The 18,667-nt window shown below is 43.8% G+C and overlaps 2 protein-coding genes and 1 long non-coding RNA gene across 7 annotated transcripts in view; 1 reads left to right on the top strand and 2 right to left on the bottom strand.

Moving 5' to 3' along the window:
- KCNN2 (potassium calcium-activated channel subfamily N member 2) overlaps positions 1-15,091 on the bottom strand; it is a 99,422-nt gene extending 84,331 nt beyond the window's left edge. For all 4 annotated transcript variants that reach the window (XM_008169985.4, XM_005281596.4, XM_065550327.1 and 1 more), the window contains exons 1-2: positions 14,003-15,091; positions 13,154-13,249 (exon numbers count right to left, since the gene is read on the bottom strand). In XM_008169985.4, coding sequence (XP_008168207.3) covers positions 13,154-13,249; positions 14,003-15,091 — 1,185 coding nt within the window. The remainder of the gene's footprint in view (positions 1-13,153; positions 13,250-14,002) is intronic.
- On the bottom strand, positions 2,828-13,146 carry LOC135972392 (myb/SANT-like DNA-binding domain-containing protein 2). The gene is made up of 2 exons (XM_065550335.1): positions 4,285-13,146; positions 2,828-3,455 (listed from the first exon to the last, which is right to left on the bottom strand). Exons 1-2 carry the CDS (start codon positions 4,820-4,822, stop codon positions 3,331-3,333), a joined length of 663 nt encoding a protein of 220 aa, XP_065406407.1. The 5' UTR covers positions 4,823-13,146; the 3' UTR covers positions 2,828-3,330.
- Positions 15,092-15,157: 66 nt separating the features above from the next.
- Positions 15,158-18,667, top strand: part of LOC101948431 (uncharacterized) — a 159,719-nt gene continuing 156,209 nt past the window's right edge. For both annotated transcript variants that reach the window (XR_010588829.1, XR_010588827.1), the window contains exon 1: positions 15,158-15,290. This is a non-coding gene — a long non-coding RNA (uncharacterized LOC101948431). The remainder of the gene's footprint in view (positions 15,291-18,667) is intronic.

Raw genomic sequence — 18,667 nt, 5'->3', positions numbered from 1 at the left:
ACTTTACATTCAGTGAATGCAGCATTTTCATTGAGGGAGTTCCCATTGACTCCAATAAGTACCCGGAGTGCATCACGGGAATAATTTGGACTAGTGTTTATTGTAATAGTGGAAGTTTCTTAATAGCTACTAAAGCTCCATATAAGTTTCCTACTGGTGTGTGTTCCAATCTGCATATTTTGGGGAGTGGGAGGGAGAAAGAGAATCTCTGGGTTCCCCTATTTATTGCCCTACCAACACCTTTGGGCTACAGATTGCAATGACTTCCCCTGTGTTGATGAGAGTTGAATGTGGCTCAGTCATTGCAGGCCCATCAACAGCACTATGGGTATGTCTACACTACGAAATTAGTTCGAATTTATAGAAGCCGGTTTTATTGAAATCGGTTGTATACAGCCGATTGTGTGTGTCCCCACATAAAATGCTCTAGGTGCTCTAGTCAGCGGACCGCGTCCACAGTACGAGTCTAGCGTCGACTTCCAGAGCATTGCACTATGGGTAGCTATCCCACAGCTATCCCACAGTTCCCGCAGTCTCCGCCGCCCCTTGGAATTCTGGGTTGAGATCCCAATGCCCGGATGATGCAAAAACAGTGTCGCGGGCGGTTCTGGGTACATGTCATCAGGCCCCTCCCCCCCCGTCACAGCAACAGCAGACAATAGATTCGCGCCTTTTTACCTGGGTTACCTGTGCAGACAACATACCATGGCAAGCATGGAGCCCGCTCAGCTGAGCTCACCGTCACCATATGTCCTCTGGGTGCCGGTAGACGTGGGACTGCATTGCTACACAGCAGCAGCTGCTAACTGCCTTTTGGGGGTAGACGGTGCAGTAGACTGGTAGCCTTCATCGGCGATCTGGGTGCTGGCAGCCGTGGGGCTTGCCTTTTGGCAGTAGATGGTGTATTACGACTGTTAACCGTCCTATTACAAGTTGGGTCATCGCACATTAGCAGAGTCTTCCCCGAGCAGCAGATCGTGCAATAGGCCTGAAGACCATCGTCATACACTAACTGCCAAGCGCCCAGTATTTGCTGCCAAGCACCCAGAAAGATGCCGAGGGCTATCAGTCACGCTGCACCGTCATCTTAAGATGTAAAAAATAGATTTGCTCTGTATTCATTTGCTTCCCCCTCCCTCCGTCAAATCAACGGCCTGCTAAACCCAGTGTTTTCAGTTTAATCTTTGGGGGGACCATTCTGTGTGACAGTTGTTTGTGTTTCTCCCTGATGCACAGCCACCTTTCTTGATTTTAATTCCCTGTTCCTGTACCTGTACGCCATGTCGTCACTCAGCCCTCCCTCCCTCCCGCCCTCCCTCCTTCTCCTGGTCCATCAGATACTAGTTTCGCGCCTTTTTTCTGACCAGGCGCCATAGCTAGCACTGGGATCATGGAGCCCGCTCAGATCACCGCGGCAATTATGAGCACTATGAACACCACGCGCATTGTCCTGGAGTATATGCAGAGCCAGGACATGCCAAGGCGAAACCTGGACCACCCGAGGAGGCGATTGCAGCGCGGCGAAGAGAGTGATGAGGAAATTGACATGGACATAGACCTCTCACAAGGCACAGGCCCCAGCAATGTGGAAATCATGGTGTCACTGGGGCAGGTTCATGCCGTGGAACGCCGATTCTGGGCCCGGGAAACAAGCACAGACTGGTGGGATCGCATCGTGCTGCAGCTATGGGACGATTCCCAGTGGCTGCGAAACTATCGCATGCGTAAGGGCACTTTCATGGAACTTTGTGACTTGCTTTCCCCTGCCCTGAAATGCCAGGATACCAAGATGAGAGCAGCCCTCACAGTTGAGAAGCGAGTGGCGATAGCCCTGTGGAAGCTTGCAACGCCAGACAGCTACCAGTCAGTTGGGAATCAATTTGGAGTGGGCAAATCTACGGTGGGGGCTGCTGTGATCCAATTTGCCAGGGCAATGAAAGACCTGGTGATATCAAGGGTAGTGACTCTGGGCAACGTGCAGTCAATAGTGGATGGTTTTGCTGAAATGGGATTCCCAAACTGTGGCGGGGCCATAGACGGAACCCATATACCTATCTTGTCACCGGAGCACCAAGCCACCGACTACGTAAACCGCAAGGGGTACTTTTCAATGCTGCTGCAAGCCCTGGTGGATCACAAGGGACGTTTCACCAACATCAACGTGGGATGGCCGGGAAAGGTACATGATGCTCGCGTCTTCAGGAACTCTGCTCTGTTTCGAAAGCTGGAGGAAGGGACTTTCTTCCCGGACCAGAAAGTAACCATTGGGGATGTTGAAATGCCTATCGTGATCCTTGGGGACCCAGCCTTCCCCTTAATGCCATGGCTCATGAAGCCGTACACAGGCAGCCTGGACAGGAGTCAGGACCTGTTCAACTACAGGCTGAGCAAGTGCCGAATGGTGGTGGAATGTGCATTTGGACGTTTAAAAGCACGCTGGCGCAGCTTACTGACTCGCTCAGACCTCAGCGAAAAGAATATCCCCATTGTTATTGCTGCTTGCTGTGCGCTCCACAATATCTGTGAGAGTAAGGGGGAGACCTTTATGGCGGGGTGAGAGGTTGAGGCAACTCGCCTGGCCGCTGATTACGCACAGCCAGACACCAGGGCGGTTAGAGGAGCACAGCAGGGCGCGGTGCGCATCAGAGAAGCTTTGAAAACGAGTTTTGTGACTGGCCAGGCTACTGTGTGAAACTTCTGTTTGTTTCTCCTTGATGAACCCTCCAAACCGCCCCCCCGACCCGGTTCACTCTACTTCCCTGTAAACCAACCACCCCACCCCACCCTTCCCTCCCCAATTCAAGCACCGCTTGCAGAGGCAATAAAGTCATTGTTTTTTCACATTCATGCATTCTTTATTAGTTCCTCACAGAAGTAGGGGGATAATTGCCAAGGTAGCCTGGGATGGGTGGGGGAGGAGGGATGGAAAAAGACACACTGCATTTTAAAACTTTAAGTCTTATTGAAGGCCAGCCTTCTGATGCTTGGGCGATCATCTGGGGTGGAATGACTGGGTGGCCGGAGGCCCCCCCACCGTGTTCTTGGGCGTCTGGGTGAGGAGGCTATGGAACTTGGGGAGGAGGGCTGTTGGTTACACAGGGGCTGTAGCGGCGGTCTCTGCTCCTGCTGCCTTTCCTGCAGCTCAACCATACGCTCGAGCATATCAGTTTGATGCTCCAGCAGACGGAGCATTGACTCTTGCCGTCTGTCTGCAAGCTGACGCTACCTATCGTCTTCAGCCCGCCACTTGCTCTTTTCATCCCGCCATTCAGCTCGCCACCTCTCCTCTCGTTCATATTGTGCTTTTCTCATGTCCGACATTGACTGCCTTCACGCATTCTGCTGTGCTCTATCAGCGTGGGAGGACATCTGCAGCTCCGTGAACATATCGTCCCTCGTCCTACGTTTTCTCTTTCTAATGTTCACTAGCCTCTGCGAAGGAGAAACATTTGCAGCTGGTGGAGGAGAAAGGAGAGGTGGTTAAAAAAGACACATTTTAGAGAACAATGGGTACACTCTTTCATTACAAGGTCGCATATTTCGGCTTGCAGGCAGCCATGGTAGGCCACAGTGTTTTGGCTTTTTTAACCTTCTTAACATGCGGGAAAGGTTGCAAACAGCAGCGCATTTCCCATATCAAGGATGAATTGGGTTGTCCATTTAAAATGGGTTTTCAATGTAAAAGGAGGGGCTGCGGTTTCCCAGTTAACATGCGGCACAAACAAGTAAACCACCCCCCCACACACACACACACACACACGATTCTCTGGGATGATCACTTCACCCCTCCCCTCCACCCCGTGGTTAACAGCGGGGAACATTTCTGTTCAGAAGAGCAGGAACGGGCGCCTCTGAATGTCCCCTTAATAAAATCACCCCATTTCAACCAGGTGACCGTGAATGATATCACTCTCCTGAGGATAACAAAGAGAGATAAGGAATGGATATTGTCTGCATGCCAGCAAACACCAGGACCATACGCTGCCATGCTTTGTTATGCAATCATTCCAGACTACGTGCTACTGGCCTGGCGTGGTAAAGTGTCCTACCATGGCGGACGGGATAAGGCAGCCCTCCCCAGAAACCTTTTGCAAACGCTTTGGGAGTACATAAAGGAGAGCTTTCTGGAGATGTCCCTGGAGGATTTCCGCTCCATCCCCATACATGTTAACAGACTTTTGCAGTAGATGTACTGGCTGCGATTGCCAGGGCAAATTAATCATTAAACACGCTTGCTTTTAAACCATGTGTAATGTTTACAAATATTTACAAAGGTACACTCACCAGAGGTCTCCTGTGTGCCCTCAGGGTCTTGGGTGAGTTCGGGGGTTACTGGTTCCAGGTCCAGGGTCACAAACATATCCTGGCTGTTGGGGAAACCAGTTTCTCCGCTTCCTTGCTGCTGTGAGCTACCTACAGTACCTCCATCCTCATCTTCCTCGTTCCCCGAACCGTCTTCCCTGTGTGTTTCTCCAGTGAGAGAGTCATAGCACACGGTTGGGGTAGTGGTGGCTGCACCCCCTAGGATCGCATGCAGCTCCGCGTAGTAGCGGCAGGTTTGCGGCTCTGCCCCGGACCTTCCGTTTGCTTCTCTGGCTTTGTGGTAAGCTTGCCGTAGCTCCTTAATTTTCACGCGGCACTGCTGTGTGTCCCTGTTATGGCCTCGGTCCTTCATGGCCTTGGAGATCTTTTCTAATACTTTGCCATTTCTTTTACTGCTACGGAGTTCAGCTATCACTGCTTCATCTCCCCATATGGCGAGCAGATCCCGTACCTCCCGTTCGGTCCATGCTGGAGCTCTTTTGCGATCCTGGGACTCCATCACGGTTACCTGTGCTGATGAGCTCTGCGTGGTCACCTGTGCTCTCCACGCTGAGCAAACAGGAAATGAAATTCAAACGTTCGCGGGTCTTTTCCTGTCTACCTGGTCAGTGCATCTGAGTTGAGAGTGCTGTCCAGAGCAGTCACAATGAAGCACTGTGGGATAGCTCCCGGAGGCCAATAACGTCGAATTCCGTCCACACTACCCCAATTCCGACCCGCAAAGGCCGGTTTTATCGCTAATCCCCTCGTCGGAGGTGGTGTAAAGAAACCGGTTTAAAGGACCCTTTAAGTCAAAAGAAAGGGCTTCGTCGTGTGGACGTGTCCAGGCTTAATTCGATTTAACGCTGCTAAAGTCGACCTAAACCCGTAGTGTAGACCAGGCCTATGACTGCTAGCCAAGAATCACTTAAAAACACTCCAAGACACTTCCTCTTCCCTCTCTGAGGAACCAAAGAGTGCCGCCTCCACAAAGAAGTCAGCCTCTACAGGCCTTGGAAGTGATGGATTGAGCTCTGGAAATTAACATGAGCTTGAATGGACCAGCCATGGCTTTGGAATTTTATTATGGTTTGTACTTCACTATTTTAAAGCTCACTGAAGTCCTGTAGACTTTCATCAAGACTTTTGCCTGAATATGGCCCGAAGGTCCAGTCTTATGAGGTGATGAGAAACTTCAGCTATTCAAGGGCTGCCGATCCTGATCCAATTCTACTGGCATAATTTTAACTTTCTGTGCCAGCAACTGAAGCTGCATCCTAGAGGGTGTCACTTCTGGGGAAAAGCATGTGGTGGTTACTCAGGTTAGGGCAGCTTTCACTTACATCGTGGGCTCTGTAGGAGTTCCAATGGTACAGATCCCCTGGAGGTGGCACTGAATTAGTACACACACGGAACATGCTCCACCCTAGCCAATGCTACCCATCTCCAAGGCCATACTGGTCAGCTCCAGACCCCTTGTGAAATAGGGATTATGAACATGCTATATCACGGTGTCCTCCCTCCTGAAGGATTTTTGTGAGATTAAAAAAAAAAATCACCAGAGGCCTTCAGTTCTGGGTTATGTAAGAAGAGGTCAGTATAACCCTGAGCTGCATCCAGCTCTATGAGAAAAAAAGGCAATGCCACCTCCAGTAATATCAGAGTAACATGTCTAATTTCTAATGCATTGCTATTAAAATTTTCTCTGTACAAATTATGAATTTCAACATTATGTTCTCTATCTTGGAAGAACAAGTTTTAATCATGATATATATTGCTATTTAAATTATGTAAAATAGTATGTGGTAACAGGCTGTGTATACATAGAATGAGTGCCTTACACATATCGGATGCCTTATACATTTTTGCAATAAATAATTAATTCCAAAAATAGAATCAGCAAAAACTGCCAATAATTCCTGTTTAATGTATCCTATTCATTTGTGTATTTTAGGACCATGAAGCAGCAGAAGGAAACTGACCCAAAATTTTCATGTTACCCTTTTCCTTACTTTATCAGATTTAGGGTTGTCAAATGATCAAAAAAAATCTCAATTAATCACAAGATTAAAAAAAATCATGATTAATCGCAGTTTTAATCACATTGTTAGACAATAATCGAATACCAATTTTAATTCAGCATGGAAGCACGTCCTCTTGAATGGTGGTAGAAGCATGAAGGGCCATACGAATGATTAGCATATCTGGCATATAATTCCTTGCAACACCGGCTATAACAGTGTCATGTGAACGCATGTTCCCACTTCAGGTGACGTTGTAAATAAGAAGTGGGCAGCATTATCTCCCATAAATATAAGCAAACTTGTTTGTCTTAGCAATTGGCTGAACAAGAAGTAGGACTGAGTGGACTTGTAGGCTCTAAAGTTTTACATTGTTTTGTTTTTGAGTGCAATTATGTAAAAAATAATAATTCAACATTTGTAAGTTGCACATTCATGATAAAGAGATTGCACTACAGTACTTGTATGAAGTGAATAGAAAGATACTGTTTCTTTTGTTAATCTTTTTTACAGTGCAAATATTTGTAATAAAAATAATAATGTAAAGTGAGCAGTCTACACTTTGTATTCTGTGTCGTAATTAAAATCAATATAATTGAAAATGTAGAAAAACATCCAAAATATGTATAGCAAATTTAAATTGGTATTCCATTATTATTTGTGATTAAAACTGCAATTAATTGTGACTATTTTCTATTGCACAACTAATTGTGATTTTTAAAAATCTAGTTCATTTGTTTTGCGTTAATTGCTTGAGTTAACTGTGATTAATTGACAGCCCTAATTAGATTCTATTGTGGACACACTGAACTATCTAACTGCTCAGTAATGGAAAAAATACAGTGATTCAATGCCCAATTACATTTCCTCATTCTTGACATGGTTGACACCGTACTAACTGCAACTGACAGGGAAACTTTTGCCATTCTAGTATACTTTTATTTTTAGCTGTCTCATTCCTCAAATGAGACAGCAACGATGAAATTCATCTGAGTTATTTCCTTTTCCTCAAAACTTTCAATCAGATGCTCAGAGAGAAAAAACAGTTATTTAACACTGTCACTAAAGAGTTATAAAGGTCAGTTCTGAAATCAGAAGCCCCTAATCCTAAAAATGAAGTACTGCAGAAAATTTAGCCAATGTGCTTTTCATTTACCTTATGCTGAATCAATGTTGAATAAAAATTCCTGTCTCCCTTCTCCCATAGCTTTCCCAATTTCTTGTTGGTGGCTTCTGCCTATATTGGTCTTCCTGCCACACACACTTATGCTGTGCATGCATGACAGAACAAGAAAGGCCAACAAGCCCATTTTGTGGTAAACCACCAGCAACACATACAATTAATTTGTGGTGCAACTCCGTACACCCAGCAAGCAACGATATATTATCATTCTATTATATAAATAATGAAAGAACCTCTAGATGTGCAGAACCTTTATAAGTAAAGCACTGCTAAATGATATGTGGTATGTAGTGGATACCAGAAATCATAGGGATTATGTCTCATTTCATTCAATATGTACAAAGGTGGCAACATTTAGAACCCTATAGTTAAACTTATTCCAGCTTTATTTAAAATATAAAGGGAGGAGAAATCAAAATTGCCTTAATCATCATAATCAATGTGTATAGCATATCTCAAGGTTCATTATTTTCATTCATTAATTCTTCCACAGTTTTCTTGGGTTTATAATTTTAAAGTAAACATTCTATTTAAACTAAAGTCCATATAGAAAATATACCATAAATTATGATGTATAATTGCAAAAGTAAACCACTAGCCCTGGAGGGTTTCTGTCTCCATTACACAGGTTCCCAGTTCCTCAGTGGGATATTTGATAAGCCTTAGAATGATGGGCCACTAGTTTGTCACTGGCCAATAAAAATAAAGTTTATTAGTCTTACCCTACCTATCTCAAAAACTTCCTTAGCAGACTTTTGCAGTCAGGGAAGCAGCTACCCTGTGTCAGGACTCTAGGGAAAGCATTGAGTATGCTTTCCCTATGGAGACATACGTTCTCCTCCAGAGAACAGTTTCTTTGATGAACCCAGAAGGCTTACGGATCTTTCATGGGCCAAAAGCCACCAACCCTTCTTTTGCCTGGATAGGCATGCTAATGCATATTTCATAATCTCCCAACTAAAATGTTTTCATAGCATTATGGGTATGAGACAAATGAAGAAAACTCAGCGTTAATGCTGTCTGCATCTTTGACTCCTGATGTTCTTGCCTTGTTCACAAAGACATAAGCTAAGAATAAAGTACTATCCCTACATTTAAAATGTCCTGGATCCTGCTGATTTGTGCTAGACTTAACATAACAGTTAGAAAGTTAATAAATTATTGTAATAGATCACCCTTTACCCACTGAGAGTTTCAAAATAAAACGTATTTTTATAATAGACTTTCAATTAGTGTGTTAGTGTATTTCAAAAACGTATTTCTTTGAAAAAAAACTTTAAAAAGGTTGCAAAACATCCAAACATGATACTTTTCCTAGTACTCTAGAAATATAGTATTCAGGAATCCTTGATCTATGTACATTTATTGGAGCATAAAATGAATTTGTTTTGCTAATGGGTTTAGAATGCAAGACTTAATGTGCATTCAAAAATCATGAATTTCTATTCAGTTAATATCAAAAGCCAATAAAATGTCATTTAAACCTTGCATTTCCAGGAGCATTTTGAAATGGAAATTGAAAATTCTTTATTAATGATGTTAACATATAGGTTCTGTTTAGAACACCAGGACGTAAAGCGCCATAGCCAAGCATTGCCAAAAGAATTTCCAATATGGAGCTGTCTGTGGTGCTGAAAGAGAACAAACCAACCTATGGCATGAGGAACTGCTGCCCTTCTGCCTTCTCACTATGGAGTACATGGTCTAACAAAATAATAATCTAACATGTATCAGCTCAACCAAGGCTGTAATATAAAATTTCCTTAATAAAATAACCTTGTGAAGGAACCTCATAATTCTAATAAAACCCGCTTACCAAACATCTTTAAAATAGGATCCTTGTGAGGTCTGGACTGGCAAACTGCAGAGTTTAGCTTTATTGCCAATTTGACTGTTCTCCTATCAGAATATATCAGAAGAGACATTTAAATTGGTAGCACACAGTCATCTCCAGTACAGGGAAGGACTGAACCACACATTGTTCAGACTTCCCATTGGCAGTAGCTCAAGGTAGTCATTGAAAATAAAGAAGAAATTTTGATTCCAGCTAGTAGGCATTTTAGGCCATCAGGTGCCGTCAAGAATAACTTCTGAGAGCAGAAACAATCTGTAAACTTTCATCATTTGTCACAAAATACTTTCCATCATGTTTTGTAGAACAATACCTCTCATTTCCAAGTAGCGTTGCTTCCCTCAAATTGTAAAATGTGACACACTACAAACAGAGAATATGGATAGTCTTCCAATTCCTAGAATATTGTTTGCAATCTCAGCAAGTTCCTGTTAATTTGCACTGTACTGACTAGCACAGTCTCAACACTTCTCAGATGAGGATTAGAATGGAATCAATGCTCAAACACAGATTAGGTTAACAACAATTAGCGAATTCAAACAACCCACCAGAGGGAAAAAAACAACCAAACAATAAAGCCTTCATCGTCAAGTATGTCACATCTCTATGGACATAATCCTGTAGTCCTCACTAAGGATAAAACTCTCACTGAAACTAACAGAAGTTAAAAATTTGGCAATATAGATGTCCCTTCAGAAAACAGATGGCTAAAAACTTGATCTTCTTTAAATCTACTGACAGTAGGAGCATGCAATATTTTTCATGGAACAATAATCTGAAGAATAGATTTCACAATTTCTGTTACAAGCCAAAATATTTAAATTGTGTCCACTGTATTCAGACATGAAGTGTAACATTCACTTATATACCCAGTTATTATTTGCTACGTATATGGCTCTTTATGTTGCTTTTTGTGTTTTTTTACAGAAAGGGGAATAAAAAGTTTTAAGTAGGTTGCCTCTAAATCAAGAGGATATTTAATGTTGTCAGCTTAAAGGCGATATAGTGCCCTTTCCCATGTTGCTGGAAAGAGATCTCCTTCTTCATTGTCCAGGTAAATGAACTGAGCCCTGAAGATCTGCAGTTTATCCAAAACCCTACAACTATTGGCAGTCTATAGTACCTTCCTGATGAAAAGAAACTGTATCACTATTTTGCAACTAAGGGCTTGTCTACACTACCGTGTGGGGTCGATATAAGATATGCAACTTCAGCTACATGAATAGCATAGCTGAAGTTGCCGTACTTAGATCTACTTATCACCGTGTCTTCACTGCGGTAAGTTGACTGCTGATTCTCTCCTGTCGACTCCGCTTGCGCTCCTCGTTCTGGTGGAGTACCAGAGTTGACGAAAGAGTGCTCAGTGGTCGATTTATTGCATCTGCGATAAATCGACCCCTGCTGGATCTGGCAGGTAGTGTAGACAAGCCCTACGTATGTTTTTAGTTTTAGTGCTGTCAGGCAGTGTTAAACTATATTAACTTTGATTAAGCTAGTAGATGGTGTTACTCATTCTATATCATCTCATTTACTGGGAAGCTCTCTAAGAGGGGCACCAAACCCAGAAGAATTCACAGAAATACAACCAAAGTTGCATTTTTGTTTATTACCGACCAGAAAAACAAATGAGTCACTGTAAGGTAGGGTTGCCAACACTGTATTTCAAAAAATAAGGGACTGTTTCCTTAGCACCTTCCCCTCCCCCTGTACTCACCTACATTCGCCGGGGGTATTTCTTGCTGCTTTTTGCAGCACTCAGCAACTCCCGATCTTGTTGTACAGAGATAAAAAAATAAGGGACATCCCTTGTAATAAGGGACTGTTGGCAACCGTACTGTAAGGTATTTGATTTCATATATATTAGCTGAAGAACAGAAGTCCTGGATTATTTTATCTTTTGTTAACAACTGATGACACATACAGAAAGATGCACAAGATTCAGCTTTACTACCAGCTGTAGCAATTATTTGCAAAAATTTAGCCGACAAATGTAAATCTATGGTCTTTCTAAATAATTAGTACTAATCAAAATCCTAGGACAAAATCAGTGATATATTTTTTGGATCTGTTGTAGATTATTTGAGTTCCCTTATGAATACAATTGTAGGCACATTTCTCTACAAAACATTAACTTCTTCAAACTTCAGAGATCTTTGGGCTTTTTCTTAATATTATTTATTTTGGTTAGGGTTGTGAGTTGGTTTTTGGGGGGCAGGGCAATAATCTACACATGGCGATTGTTTAATGAACAAATGTTTGAGTACTTTCAAAATTTTTATTTTACTGTAGTTTGGAAAATTAACTGATGTATACATAGATATAAAGAAATATTAAGATAATTTTATTTTCTATTTAAAGTTTCTTAACAGAATTGCATACAGCAACTGAAATATCTAGGAAGGTTATTTTTACATAACACACTTCTACAATTTTCATTATGAAAAGCACTGTGAGGGAAAAAAATCTCTGCATTACAGAAATATCAACAAATTTTTTTCTATTTTTCTTAAGTCCTCCAATAGTTTATATTAACACTTCCACAGCAACTACTCAAGAAGAATTTAATTAACAGGTTTCCTAGCTCTATGATCTTAGTGCAAAGAAACTAGAGCCTGATTCAGAAATGGGAGTTTTGCACGTATAAGGACTGCAGGATCAGGGTCCTATTTTGCAAATGGTCTCAGATAAAACAGTATTATTTTACTCTAACCTTAGCAGGTTACTGTAGCAACCTGTACATACTCTTATATAACAACTATATTACAGAGTGACAAAATGGATGAGGTAAGATCATTTATTGGACCAACTTTGTTGTAGCTCAAAAGCTTGTCTCTTGCACCAACAGAAGTTGATCCACTAACCTTGTCTCTCTAAAATCTGGGACCAACACAGCTGCAACAACAACTATATTATAGTTCCTTTATAAGTGTTCCATTTTTCTTTCTGTTAATTGATACAACACAAAAAAAGCTTCTTTGTCCTTGAAAATATTCACTACTGCTTTAAGCCACAAGTTCTCTATAGCAGGAAATAACAATAGCATTATATGCATCTAGGAATAAAACACCAAGGAAAAATTAATGTGGAGATTATCCTTATTTGATTATAAATCCAATCCTTCTTTCACTCCTTAGCTAAGCAAAATCCCAACTGAAAATTTGGGTTATTTATGGAAGGAAGTCTACAAGCCCTGAATAGGTACATTTTTAAATACTAATGAAGGCAACACTTGTTGACCATTACATTTTTTTCTCACATTTCTTTACTAGATGCCTATAATTTCTGTGGCATTAAAAATATCTGTTTACAGTTTAAACATTCTATGGCTTGTTTTATTTATCTTTTTTCTTTCCAACTATTGTCTTATCTTCAGTGTTTAGGACAGCATGGTTAAGACTTCATATCTAGAGGTGACTGAAGTCTCCCTACAATTAATCATGTGATCTAATGAGGATGTCTGGATCAGCATAATATAGTTCTAAATTCTGGGCTAAAAATTCCCCTTATAGCATAAAACAACAAGTGTACACAGAATACTCTATTCAGTCATTCAGAATAAGTGATTATGCAGCATATTACAGACATTTTTATAACTTCTAATAGGAATATCAATTTATTATATTTAGTCTCTAAGATCCCTTTGAAATAGATTCAGTAAACTGCACCAAAAACAAAGTGAATGTTTTCTGAAATACTGGAAAAGAGTAACTACTCACCAAAGAATACCCTTTGAAAACTGAGTCTTTTCATTACCGACAGTTTCAATGTTTGGTAGTTTATAAAGTGAAACATTACCTGAATTTCCCTTGCGTGGTATACAATAATAAGACCAAGCAGAATAATCGTGGAGAGGCTAATAAGGCATTTTAGAGCTAATGAATACAGCGACTCCTGCAACAGAAAAATATTTGAGTGTCCATGAAAAGATATACACCTTTATAAAGACTTTTTGTCCTTCACCCTTCTGAACTGTGATGGGGGGAAATCTATCTTGCATAACAGAGACCAGGATTACTGACTGGATTTCTCTCTTTTAAGGATGAAGAATAGGTGCCCTAAATCAAAACGGCTACTTGTCATTGCTTCAGCAGCAAGTCCAGTACAGGTGGGACAGCCAGCACTGGGAAACCAATTTACTCTAGGGACTGCCAATGGGATGGAGAGGGGAAAAAAGTCTCTCTCTCAAGTCTATGGAATTACACAAATCCAAAGAAATTGACCCTGGTTGGCAGAATGAAGAGTTGAGCGTGGCGATTTAAACCGCTGACTTAGAAAACACAGTTTTCTTTTCAAGTTGTTCTTAAATCCCTTCTCTCCCTCCTCCTCATCCTTTCCCTCCCAGGTATGTAGCGCATGTCGCAAAGGAGCAGCGCCTAACGGACACTGGTGACACTGGCAAGTGAATGTAGAAAGTGTCTGCAGGGCATGCACTGGGTGGGAGCCGCTCTCCGCGGGGGAAAGGCGGACTGACTGACAGACCAAGCAGCTGGCTGGGACCTTGGAGAGAGCGCGGAAGGCAGAAGGAGGGAAGGGTGGGTAGGAAGCTGGTGCCTAGGAGAAAGCAAGCCCAGCAGCAGGAGGAGTGAAGGTGGGTGGCTGGCAGCTAGCGCTTTGGAAGGGAGGCGAGCGGGGAGGGGCAGGTACCTTGGTGTAGGCGCCCCAGGACAGCTCGGTCTCGATGACCATCACCACGATGCCGAACATGCCGAAGATGAGCGCGTAGTCGCTGAGCCGCTTGCGCTTCTCGAAGAGCGCTCGGCGGTGCCCCAGCTTGTAGCCGATGTTTTGGTTTTTCTTCTTGCTGGACTTGCTGCCGCTGTTGTTCTGGCTGCTGCCCCCCACGCTGCCCCCGGGGCCGGGGCCGTGCAGCGCCAGGTTGTTGGAGTTGTTGTGCTCCGGCTTGGACACCACGATCTCCGGGGCTGAGGAGGCGGCGGCGGCGGCGGCGCCGGGGCTGGAGAGCGGCGGCTGCAGCGGCTGGGACTCGGAGTCCAGTTCCTGGAGGTTCCTGCGGGACGAGCTCAGGTGGCTGAGCGGCCGCATGACGCCGCCGTTGTACCTGCAGCTGCTCATGGCTATTTCGGTGAAGGGGTTGCTCTCCCGGCGCTGGTGGGGCTGGTGGTGGTGGTGGGTGCTGCCGCTGCTGACACTGCTGCTGGGGCTGGCTGCCTGCTGCTGCAGACTATGGCACTGGTGGTACTGGTGGTGGTGGTGGTGGTACTGGTGGTGGTGTGGCTGCCTGGACGAACCGGCATGGCTGGAGGGGGTGAGCTCGCTCACGTTCAGCTGGCTGCCCTGCCTGGAGGAGGCGGCGGAGGAGGAGAGCGGCGAGGAGTGGGTCCTGAAAGCGCCCGACAGGGGCGAGGAAGTGCGGAGCAGCAGGGGCAAGTTATCCCCCGCCGCAGCCCCAGAGTAGCTGCAGTTGTTGCACTGGAGGCATGGGCTGTGCTGCTGGGGCAGGCTCTGCTTGTCCTGGCCCGGTGGCGGCTGCTGCTGCTGGCAATGCAGGCGCGGGCGCTGCTGCTGCTCTGAGCAGAAGCCCGGCTGGAACTGCAGCGGCGTTTCCATGTCAGAGCTGTTAAAGCTGCAGGAAGACCAGGCGGTGGTGCACCCTGCGCAATGCGTTATGGTCGGCAGCGGCGAGTCCTGCCGCCGCCACGAAGGGCCCATCCCGGCGCCCGTAGAATCCAGCCGGCGAGTCCGATTGGCCGGGCGAACCAAAACAACGGGCATGACGTCACCTGGAGGACGGGAAAGCTGCAGCGTGAGGCGAGGAGCGAGGGATGGGAGGGGGCGCGAGGAGAATCCCGGGAGCAGCTGCCAGCCAGCGCGAGCGCTGCCCCGCCCCTGCCCGGGGAATTCCACCTTCCCTGCAGTGCAACACAGCCCGGGCGGGGCGCGGCGAGCCGTGCTGCAAGAGCTGCTCAGGCAGGTAAGGGTGCGTCCGTCTTCTCCCTCGGGGGCACTTACACCAGGGATCGTCCCGCCGGAGCAACAACAAGGCACAATTAATAACCACAATCACCATTCGTAGCAATATTCCGCCCTCCTAGAGCCTGCCACGGTGGATGCCTCAAACCCTTCGCAAACACTAACGACTTGCTGTCAACACGCAGCGCAACCCTGACTAGCACAGCACTTGAGGTGGTTATATTCCATCTGGAATCCTGTTATAATACCTTTGGCCCTAAAGATGCTGCCTGTTAGGATCAGAAATCTCTGCAGTTAGGATTTGCTGCTGCCTGTTTACATTAATATGCAAATTATTCCTCATTCCACCCAATTTGTATCCAAAACTGGGGGAAATGTGGCCTCGTAATTACTTGTTAGCAAAAGGTGCTGCAGTTATGATACTAAAAGTTTGACAGGTAACAGTATCAGTTTCAATAGGATACAAATGCGATACCAGTGCAATACCTGGTGTATTTCATTTGACTTCATGGGGAAAGGGCTGCATGCAGGAATTTTCCTCTGCCCGGATAATTATTTTGGGAGTAGCTTGGAACGGATTGCTCGATTTGATTCATAATAACAGGAAATCCCAGAATTACAGTGATAGAGGCAGCGATTATGCCCTTGCCTGTGTATTGTGGTTCTGATCTGGAGGCAGCGGTGAAAAGCTTTGCACTGAAGTGCGGGAGGAGTGAATTGTTGAGCCAGGACGTGTGGCTGTTTCTAACGCGGAACTAGGACTGCACCTGTTCACAAACAGTTAGCTATAGGGAGAGAAATAACCCCCCCACACCACCACCACCACCACCACCCCACACACACTCCAGACCCTTCTCCTTGACATGCTTAAATGATTTTCAGTCCCGATGTGCATTGGAAGCATTGGCATGCACGTCCGAAAGCTCTGAACTAGGGGGAAATGGGGAAGCCTGGCTGGAGGCGGGGATTTCCCCGGACCTAGCAATGCCAGCCTCGGCGTAGACCGTTGGATTCGCTCACATTTACGCTTTTTCCGAAACATCGGGCTTTGCGCCCCGCTTCTTCCTGTCCCCGTCTTCAGCTGCACGGGAAAGATGGTAGTAGGTGAGGCCTGGCCCCGGGGCGGTAGGAGCAGAAAGGAGGCCCTGCTAGTGGCCGCGGGGAGCTGTCCAGCGATCCCCAGCAGAGCAGGGAGGGAAGGCGCGGCGGAGTCCTGCCCCTCGTCTTCCTCTTTCTTCCTGCTGGCCACCTGCAGCAGGTTCCCTGGAGACCTGAAAGACAGACATATAGCATGACTTCATGTCTCCAGCCATCCTCTCCCTGTCTGCCTACCTATGCACTCAGAACAAGCATACATATGAGAGAATAGAGAGAAGACCCAAGCTATTTCAAGAAAGAGGTTGCCATATGTATGTGTGTGTTAATGTACATGCAGAGACACTAAACTCTAAGGGTGAAATCTGGACCCCATTGAAATCCATGTAAATTCCCTCTGATTTCCATGGGACCAGGATTTTGCCCTGTGGCTCAGGCAACTAAATGCATGAGCAGTCCCATGTGCATGCATAAGTGTTTGCAGGATTGGGGCCTAAAACTGCACTCATTCACTAAGTTTGTTATTCATGTGAAGTCAATGGACTATTAGCAAAAGGATTATTTCTGAGTAAGGGTTTGCAGGATTGGGTTCAGAGGCTTAGATATAATCCTTTAAAAGTGGAGGGGTAGGGGGGAAGGGAGAGAAGAGACACAGGAATTGGCAAACCTGTAACTGGATTTTCCCACTAAAAATTAAAGAATACTCAAAAATAAACTAAATTCCAAACATTTTTCAAATCCTACAATTAAAAAATTTGAGGGATTTTGCAATATGATTTAAAAAAAAAATTGAGAGAAGTCAGTCAGTGTTTTAAAAAAAAAATCTGCTTACAATAGTCCACCAAAAGATTTACATGATAGAGACTTGTTCTAATAGGTCTAAGACTTACTGTGAAACAGGATCACTTTCATTAAGTAATTGTATTTCTGACCTGGATCCAATTTCCTGAAATTCTATTCTGCAACAATTCTAATGTTGGCCATCCACTACCATTTTGCCTTCTTTTCCCCAGTGACTTCAAGTGAATAATTCATTTTAGCAGTTCCCTTAGACAGTTTAATGTCTGAGCCAGATAAAGTCTCTATTTTGCATTTGCTTAGAGAGAGGAAAGAATCGTGAAAATGGTAAGTGATTCATTTATTATAGCCATGCTACTCTCACTGCTAGAGTTAAGGCTGTGTCAGCATTTCCATTATGCAGATAGTTTCCAAGAACCAGAAATTCAACTGTTAAATTTCATTTGAATGGCCTGACTTTAAGGGGTCAAAGTCTCTAGAAATCTTTATTTTTTCCCTAATAGTTAGGGGAAATGTTTGTTCAAGCATTTGTAAATTATAGAAATGCAGAAAAAATAATTGTTGATGATAGGTTTGTGTTTTTCAGTAGGTGTTTCCATCTCACAAAATAATTAGATTCCCAATGACATTGTGTATGCTTTAATCAGGTCTGTCTTGGGTAATTTTATTGGGGGTGAGGTTGTCAGAGAGGAGTGGATGAAGTGTTTGAACAACTAAGCTATTTAATTTAGGAAAGGCAAATTTACAACAGACCAATAACTTTATTCTCAGCCAGAATGTGGCATATTGCTTTTAGGACACCGATCTTGTAAATACATATTCATAGCAGTTTCACTGATGTAATAAAACATTATGGTTCTAAAAACCAGTCACAGGATTATTGCAATGACCCACAAATTGGAGTGTTTAAGTATGCTTAGACATGATTATAAAATAAGTGCCTGTAAATATGGATTTGCATGATATACAGTATCATGTGACATCTTTTATGAGCATCTGTTGGGTTAATAATCTGGATTTGAAGTCCCTTAATACATATTTGAATGACAGATGAAGTTATAATATTCTGTTAAATCAATCTGCACCTTCAAACTATATTAATGTACTTGATCTGTATAAACCCACTTCTCATATATTTGAGTAAAAAGGAAATTGTTTTACATTTAAGAAGAACAAATATTTTAAGTAAATTTCACAGTATTATAAGCAGACAAAACAAAATCCAGAGTTATGCCATGCATTCTACCTCAAGTTGTTCTGTTTTGTCTAAATCTTGAAGGGGCTCCTATGGTAATATTTGGGTCTCAGATTAGTCCACAGTGGCACATCTCAGGGACTATATTTGTAAATCTATCTATGCATGGAAATTCTATGTAAAGTTAGGGACCAAGAGATTTGCTTCATGATAGGATGAATTAAAGAATGTAGACAGTTTTAACTTTGAACTTCCTTACTTTTGTCTGTTCATGACATGGTCTTAATGTT

The sequence above is a fragment of the Chrysemys picta genome, chromosome 6 (genome assembly GCF_011386835.1).
Source record: "Chrysemys picta bellii isolate R12L10 chromosome 6, ASM1138683v2, whole genome shotgun sequence".
NCBI lineage: Eukaryota > Metazoa > Chordata > Testudines > Emydidae > Chrysemys > Chrysemys picta.
Note: the sequence above shows the minus strand (reverse complement) of the source record. Positions and strands in the feature narration are given on the sequence as shown.